Raw genomic sequence first — 9,295 nt, 5'->3', positions numbered from 1 at the left:
CACTAGTTTTATAATCTCTGGCACAGAATGCACATTTTGAGTCTCTACATTGTGAGATTACAAAGTGTCCATATCTTTGACAGTTTGAACACTGTGTTTGAGCTTTGAGATTCATTCTTGAGTCTTTGTATTCATGAACTCTCATTTTCAAACCTGCTACTCTTACTTCAGAGATCTTTGACTGTTCAAGTGTTTTTATATATACTAGAACAGAGGCATTTCTTCTGCTTTGTCTGAACTCAATTGAATTTAGTCATACAGGCTTCTTTCTCAGTTGAATGGAGTTGTATTCTTCTAATTCATTTTTGAGAAGTAGCATTTCTTCTTCACAGTCAAAAATTTCAACTGGAATATCATGAAGAATGAATTTGTCTCACTTTTCATCTCTTTCAGATAGAATTGTTGTGTTTAGCAATGATTCTACTGCTGACTTCCAGAGATTCTCATTCTGAATAAGGAATTCAGCACTGAATTCAGGCATTGTAGTCAGAATAATAGAGTTTTCAAAGAATGATGACTCAATTGAAGCTATAACTGGTTTTTGAACTTCAATATCAGTCATCAACTGAGAAAAGAACTGCTGATTAATTTCATTTTCTGATTCTGAAAATGAGATTTGAGTTTAGCTTTGTTTCTTTGCAGAATGTCCTGGTTTGAGACTTTGAGAATGAGTCTTCTATTTCTAGAGATTTGGAAGTTTTTCTCTTTTTGCATTTTCTTTTTCACTTTTCTATGAATAGAGGCATGAGCAGTATTCTTCTCAGTTTTCTCAGGATTTTGAGCAGGTTTTGAGACAGCAGGTTTAGAGACAGCAGATTCAGCTGCTTGAGCATATGTTTTCTTCTGATTCAAAGAAGAAGAAGAAGTAGAAAGAAAGAAAGAAGAAGAGCAAGATGAAGAGTCAGTAATTATACTGGGAATTTTCAAGGTTTTTTGAACTGTGTTTGAGATTCCAAGTTTGAACTTGATCACCTTCTGTAGTTGTCTAGCCTGAGTATGAAGAATTAACAGAACTTCTTCATTCATCTCACTCAGACACTGCTTTTCAAGAATCTTGCTTGCTTTTTCAAGTTTCTGTATTTCAAGAACTTGTTGTTTCTCTATTTCTTCTTTCTTTCTTCTCTTCAGAACTTCAATCTCAGGAATAGCATTTGAGAAAGCATCTTTTTCCACATCAACTGAGTGTATTTTTGAACTCATTGTTTTCACTCAATGAAAAGTTGATCAGACTGTTTCAATTGAGATATTTCTAAGTCTGTTTTCAATTGAAAAGTTGATCAGACTGTTTCAAAAGAAGAATAAAAGACTTTTGTGTATAAAACACCTGATTTTTTTCACACTAGTTCAGTAACTAGGTTAGATTTTTGAAGAGAATCTAATAAACTAAAATTGATTTTTAAGATAAATCAATAAAATCTTTACAAACTCTTTCTTGAGATATAGTGAGAAAAAGTATGATATCAATTGATAATAAATCAGATGATATGACAGTTTTTGAGAGAAAAACTGACAAAAAATAAATCAATTTTTTACAGAGAAATTGATTAAAACTATTCAATTTTATTCTAAATCATTCAATTCTTCTCACACAACAAGTGTGCAACTCAAATCAGTTAATAAAGAGTGTAAAAAAGAATTAAGTATTAATGAAAGCTCTTCAGTCACTGAAAAAGTAATTCTTACTTAAAAGACTATGAAATTATGACAGAAAACAACTCTGTTTTTAATTCTTTGTAAGAATATTGTGTAAAATCCAGAGAAAAACACCTTACTTTTTCAAGAGAAGTAAAAAACTATTTCTAAGATCTTTTTTTTGCATTAACTGCTGCAGAAGAATGAGATAGAAACTGCTAAGATATGTACTACTGTATACTCTCTATCAAGACTTTCCCTCTTCAGAGTCTTGATATTATAGAGAATATAAGTCTGTTTCTATATAATAATATAAATATTGCCAGCGGGATGTAGAGGAACTGGGTATTTATATCTCAAAATAGAAGACTTTGTCAATGATTATATCAATATAGAGTTAATTCTCAAATTCAATAGAAACCTAGTGTTACTGTTCTCAATCTCTTACAGAATCTATTGAATATTGAGATATTAAAACTAGATTTAATATATCTCACTGTGCAGGGATCAAAGGCTCAGTCAGATCTTGAGATATACTGATTTTATAGTTGTTGATGTGCTGTTGACTCGTTGTCCACTGATTATGTATTGAATGCTGTTGCCGAGGTATCTTTTTGTATTGTTCTGCTAGGGATGGGCCCGATTGAGAGGGGTAGTACAGGGGTGAGACTTGGTGTTGAGGTCTAGATACACTGGCGGCGGACCGTGGAGGTTGCACTTCAGAAGAGTCTGTTGATTATGTGCTTGATATTATCGCCGAGGTATCTTTTTGTATTTTTCTGCCGGGGATGGGCCAGATTGGGAAGGGCGGTACGAGGGTGAGACTTGGCGTTGGTGTTTTGGAACATCAAAGATGGACAGGGTTTTCGCGGAGGTCGCTCCTCGGATATCTCCACAACTACAGGTCGGGGATCTTCCAAAATCGAGAAGATTGGTGCATATGGCTAGGTCACTTCACCTTACAATTTGTATGGCACTCTGGCCCGGGGTTGTGGTGTGGTAGGGGAGAACGGGGGATAATCCCACACAGGAGCTTCGAACAACGTCCGGTTCATGTTTGGCTGGATAACTCCACCACCACACGGGGTATGCGGTCGGCGATGGGGTCAAAATGCTCGTATGATCGAGGGCTTTTCGATGGATCTATCGGCGGGTTCTTATTCGAAAAATCGAGCGAGTTCGTGGTGGAGCGGTGGTGAAGAATTTCAGTTGATAAGAATTCAATAAATGAATATCAAGATAGCAAATTCAATACAATCTTACTTATATACATGTTCATGATCTTGTATTCTTTTCACTGAGTCAGTTGATGATGATAATTCTTTATACTTATAATCTGTCAGTAAACATTCTTCTGAAGCATTTGAAAGCTTCATTAATAAATACTCTGAAATACTCTCTTAATTCAAAGCTGATTTGAATACAGCTTCTGATATGATCAGACTAACTCTCTGATCTACTTAACAGCTTAATACTGATTCTCATGATGATAATAATGAACACTCAGATATCTACTATTTGAATAAGATAATATCAGATTAATAGATGAAACATCTCAAGATAACATTTAAAATAAAGAAGAAGAGATATAGAGTTCTAGAACTTAAACTACAACTAAAAAAACTCTGTTAAGAGAGATTCTCAATCTCTACAGATTAATCACAGAATGTTAACAATTATTCTGTCATTATCTTAATAGTCTGTACAGTCACATGAGATTCTAATCTCAGTGAAAGATTAAAATTCAATCTTTATAAACTGAATAGCTGTGTTGACAAGACAATCTCTCAATTCAAGAAAGATATCAAGAATGCTGTGAGATTAAACAGTCTAACTGATACATTTAATTACATCACATGAAGCATCTTCATGAAATTGAAACTAGTTAATGCATAGTGTTAATATATAATAGAGAAATAACAGAATAAGAACTCTCTATAAAGAGATAATAAATGAGTATTATTCTAAGATGTCAGAAACTTATTATTATTATTATTATTATTCTTTCATTATACTCATATGCAAGCGGAGCTTATGATGAGTCCTTGCGTGATGTTAAATACAGGCCAAGTGTTAATTATACAGGAGGAAATACAGGTATTGAGATCATATCAAGATAATAAGAACATAGGAAAATACAAAGAAGTGACAATTGAATACATATGATATTAACTTCTCAGCCCAGGAACATAGAGTGATTTATTAGAATGATTTGTACATCTCTGTATTTATTAGAAATCTGAGATGCTTAAGTTCCGAATTTAATGTATTCTCTGCGGGTTTTGAACTCACACATCTTGATTTCTCATATCAAGGCATTATCAGATGGCCGCATTAATTATTCAACTACTAAGGCAGATGTCAGAAACTGATGACTCTACACATTTATCTTAAACTTCTTGAGTGTAGATGTCAGATTACATTTCTTTAAATATAATGAAAATTAGATTGCTTATATTCTCTGAAATACAATTGAACAGAAATACTCTGTCTTAAAAACACAGTTACACTGTGAGATAGTTCTGAAATTTATGTTATTTAATAACACACAGATTATCAATCTATATACATTCTTTAAAAAGTTTCAGTCTGTCATTATGAAATTGAAGATAATAAATGCTTTTCTCTCAGATGTATAAATACTTGATATCTTTTACTCAGTTCTTTAATAATTGAAGAAATTATGTTCAGAAGAAGATAGAGAAAATACAGGATTTCAAATTCATAGCTATGATATTGAATGTTAATCTTCTCATAAAGAAGATTCATTCACAGCTTAATTCTTCAAAAGATAAAAAGAATCTACAGAATACAGATTCTATAGCTAACTCAGTTATAATAGCTATAACAGCTATAATAATCACTACATCTATTAATTCTAACAACAATACATCAAATTCAGCCTGTGAAGACTGTACTGAATATGATTATAATAATACTCAAGAGAGCTTCTGAAATTATCAGAGATTAGAAAATTCATCTATATATTCTGAATATAAGAGATCTTACTTTGACATCTGTTAATTAGTCAATTCTGACAGTGCTCTGAATAATTGAAGAATCTACAATACTGTAAGAATAAAGAAATTCAAATAAAAGAAGAAAAAGAATAATAGTGAGAATAAAACTTAACTATTTATTACAGATGAATCAGAGATCTTTCAGATGACAAATCTTGCAGAGGTTATTAATGTACCAGTTTGTTTCATGAAATCTTATAAGAATCTTCTCACTATATAAGATAGTAGCACTGAATGTCACATTGTGAGTGATAGATCATAATTTTCAGAGCTTATAGCAATTAACAGTTCAACAGTTCAAGTGATCAACAAGGTTATTCTGAAGATTTAGAGTATTAGCACTGTGTTAATTCTAATGAGTAAAAGATTAATAGAATTCAATTATATATACTATATATCAGAACTATCTGCAAATCTGATCTCTGTAAGACTTATAAAGCATCAGTGCTATATTTATCATAATATACAAGTTAATACTGAGAACTACTTTGAGTTTCTGTTATCTATTAATAGTGATATCTTCTATATTAATCTGTCTTATAATAATATTTATATTCTATCTGATAGCTTATTAACATTTCATAATGTAATGAATAATCTGATATATGAAGCAGTGACATATATAACTGTTTCAAAATCAAAGATAATCTCAACAGATTACAATCTGAATACAGAGTCTTTGAAGTCTTTCAGCTATAAGAAGGTTGAATAGTTAGTCAATACTAAGAATTCAGATACTAATTTCTTTATTATCTTATCTTTATCTTGATTATCTGCAGTTCTTCTGAAACAGCTTCTGATAGATGAGTAGCATTATTAACTTGATTATATCAGTGAAAATAGTATATTAAAAATGACCAGAGACTCGCAATTTAATATTATTATTATCAGCCTGAAAAAATTATCATTCTGTGTTATATATATTAAGACTAAACAGAAATGTGCTTTCTATAAGAATTTCACATCATATTACATCACCTGCAAGACCTTGAAGATTTGAGTGAATATATTCAGTGATGATGAGACTCTTGAGACTGAAAATATATTATCTTACACTGATAAGAAGCTTGCAATGATGATTACAGATAATATCATCTGAATGAGATGAATATTTCTATTGAAACATAAGAATGAGATACTGAGATATCTACAGATCTTCAATCAATTCATCAAGAATCTGCTGAGACATGACATTGTAATTATTCAGTCAGATTATGAAGAATTGAATTTGAATACAGTCACAGTATATATACTCAGTGAAGAAATAAAGTAAGAGCTGACTTCTTCTTATACTTTACAGTAAGATGAAGTATCTGAATAATTAATTAGTTTAATTATTATGAAGTTCTGATCACTATTAATAGACTCTTCAGCTCTGAAAAAGATGTGAGATGAGGCAGTTATTGCAGTCACAGAGCTATTTAACCTTATGTCAACCTTAACAATATTATATAAGAACTCTGAAAACACAAAGCTGATTACACTGTATAAGGTCTGACTTGAAGCTCTATCTTCTGCATGTGACATTCACTGATGAGATTGCAAAGCATTCTTGAAGATTGTTCTCAAGCTTATCAATAAGATGGCTTCCTGTTTCAAAGAGTTGATTTTTATGAAATATGATGATTTTATTAATTATAGATTGATAAACCTCTTCAATGAGTGTTTATACATATCAAAAGATGTTATCTTTCAGAAGAATCTTCATCTTGTTAATTCACTGATACTGACTACATACAATCTGAAGATTCTACTCAATATGCTCTGTAAAGCAGCTGTAATGATTTCTTCAGTGACATCAGATCTACTCACTGCAGTCTGTCAAGAGACTGCAGTGATTTCTGATTTATTAATTAATAATCTGTTCATTGATAAGAAAATTCAACCTAAGTGTTCATTATTTCTCATAGTCACTAATAATTGATGAATTGACTATGATATCTCTGTGAGAATATCTATTTTTTTAGTACAGAATACACTGAACTCTTCAGAACTCACAGTTGAATCTGATGATTCTCTAATATTTACAAGAGATATCACTATAGTGAGAGAATCTATAGTGAGAGAATCTTCAGTGAGAGACAGTCTTAAAGATCTACTTACTGATCTCAAGATTACTACACTTCTGATTCTGAAAAACCTCACATGTGTCAAAGCTTTCATGAAATGGAAGTATTATTACAAGGCCTGTATTAAAGAGATCAATCATTTGAAACAGATAGAGGTCTGACAACTGATAGAGAAAACATTATAAATGAGTGTTCTTCACAGTCAATGAGTATTTGATAAAAAGTTTAACATTATGAGTGAGGTTATCTGTTATAAGACTCACTGAGTTGTCTGCAGAAATCATTAATAGAAGAAAGTCAATTACTCAAGAATCTTTGCATCTGTCATCTCTGCATTCATCTCTCAAGCTCTCATGATGATCTCAGCATCCCGGGGCTGGTACATTCTGCAGATTGATGTGATGACTACTTTTTTAAATGTCTAACTGTCTGCTGATGAACAGATATATATAAATCAACTCACAGAATTCTGCAAAGACTATGATGATCTTGTGTGTGAGTTGATACAGAGACTCTACAGTCTTAAGCAAGTAGTACTCTTATGATATGAGAAGCTGTGAAAAATGCTATTATACTCAGACTTCTATGTCAGTCTCTATAATATCAGACTATTTATTTATGATGAAAGACAGGTCTATATAATTATCTATATAAAGAATATTCATCTCTACAGTCTGAAAATCAATGATCTGAACTGAGTTAAAATCAAAATCACTGCTAATTACAAGATTAAGAATGTAGAAGATTTCAACTGCTATCTGAGTATAAAGATTAATAGAGATTCAACTTTATTAATATTATCTTAATATTTCTTTATAAGAAACCTTCTGAAGAAGTTCTTAATAAATGACTGTTATTCTACATTCACTTCTATGAAGAAGAATGTTGATTTCATGAATAATAATAAGAAACTGATTATATACATAGCAGAATTTATTCTACAGATCTATCAATCTGATATCAGATCTCTGTAATATCTGACAATTAATACATGTTCTGATATAAGCTTCACTGCAGAATTTCTTGAACAATTCAGCTTCTGATCTATATCAAAGAACTGAGTTATACATAAGTATACACTCTAATATTCACAGAGTTCAATCAATGAAGATATAATCTATCACAGAAGTGCTGATATTGAATCTATAGTATATACAGATACTGATTAAGCTGATAGAGATTCAGAATCTCATTCAATCACTGATTATATTATCTATATAACTGATGACTCTGTTGCATAGCAGAGCTGTCAGTAAACAGAGGTCTTCAAGTTATCAACAGAGACTGAATATATTGCATTCTCTGAGACTGTATATGAGCTGATCTATCTTCATAAGCTTCTAGAAGATGCTGAATTCATCTCATTCTGTCTCAACAATCTGAATACTGATAATCATCTCATTCTCATCACAGTTAATAGTCTGACTTATACAATTCATACTGATAATAAGTCTGTCATAGAGCTATTCTCTTCTGAAGCAATTTCACACTGCTTAAAGTATATAAAGATCTGTTTTCACATTCTTCAGAATCTTGTCTACAAGAATGAGATATCTATCTGATTGTAAGAATAAGTACTCGCAGGCGATTATTCGGGTGTTTGTAGCTTGGCGTGATATGTACTATTAACTACTAGAAGTATTCATGATAGAAAGATAAAATGTAGAGATTAAATGTATAATAGTATTTAAGCTGAGTTATAAATAGTATTCATGAACTTCAGTCTATATAGTTGTATGTAGTCAAGAGCTGCTAACTCTATTAATTACATGAGAGATAGAAATAGAGATAAAGAATCTATAAGAAGTGAGATTTCTTACATATTTCTTTCTCTCTAAGACTTTGTCTGTGAAGTCTTTCACTGAGTGATTTCATAGAATCAGGCTCAGCACTGCAGTGATACTCACTAAAAACTCTTCACATCTATATAAAAAAAACCTCAGTGAGGAAAAATTTCTTATTATTATAAAGAGAAAAGAGTCTGTCACTTAGTTTCTTATTCTGTGAGATTCTTTATAATCTACAGATCTTTCTCTGACTATTATACAGATTCATCTCATATCTTTCATATAGAAGAGTTCTGATTGACTCTTAATCATTTCTGTGAGATTCTTATATAATTATTACACAGATTTATTCTGCAGATGAATTACTTTCTATGAGATTATTCTTATTAAAAAGAAGTATTTATAAGTTGATCTTTTACTTATTCTTATGAATCATCATTTTTTAACACTGTAGAATTATGAGGAATTTTTCATTCTTTCATTAACTCTGTAGAATTATAGAATTAAGATATTTATAATCTGTAATCACTCTTTATAATTCTATAGAAAGATTCAGGTCTGTAATTCATAATCACTCTTTATTTACTAGAGTGATCTAACTGTTTCACAGAATTATTCACAGTGTAAATATATCTCTTTAAAGTAGTATAAATATCTCAGATCTATCTACAGAATCTTATCTTCTTTTCTCTTTTTCTGTAACAGCTTTTATTCTCACAAACTGTGAGTATTCTTATTTATTCATGAAGTGTTTTTACTTAGATGACAGAGAGAGAGTGTTTCTAAT

The 9,295-nt window shown here is 30.9% G+C and overlaps 1 protein-coding gene across 1 annotated transcript; it reads left to right on the top strand.

Annotated features, from left to right (window-relative positions):
* Positions 1-2,342: 2,342 nt before the first annotated feature.
* BDCG_17777 (uncharacterized protein) lies at positions 2,343-2,831 on the top strand (the record flags this gene model as incomplete). The annotated part of the gene is made up of 1 exon (XM_045426843.1): positions 2,343-2,831. Exon 1 carries the CDS (start codon positions 2,421-2,423, stop codon positions 2,829-2,831), a length of 411 nt encoding a protein of 136 aa, XP_045282524.1. The 5' UTR covers positions 2,343-2,420.
* Positions 2,832-9,295: the final 6,464 nt, after the last annotated feature.

This window comes from Blastomyces dermatitidis (assembly GCF_000003525.1).
Source record: "Blastomyces dermatitidis ER-3 genomic scaffold supercont1.11, whole genome shotgun sequence".
Classification (NCBI taxonomy): domain Eukaryota; kingdom Fungi; phylum Ascomycota; class Eurotiomycetes; order Onygenales; family Ajellomycetaceae; genus Blastomyces; species Blastomyces dermatitidis.
This window is presented reverse-complemented; position numbering and strand designations above follow the sequence as displayed.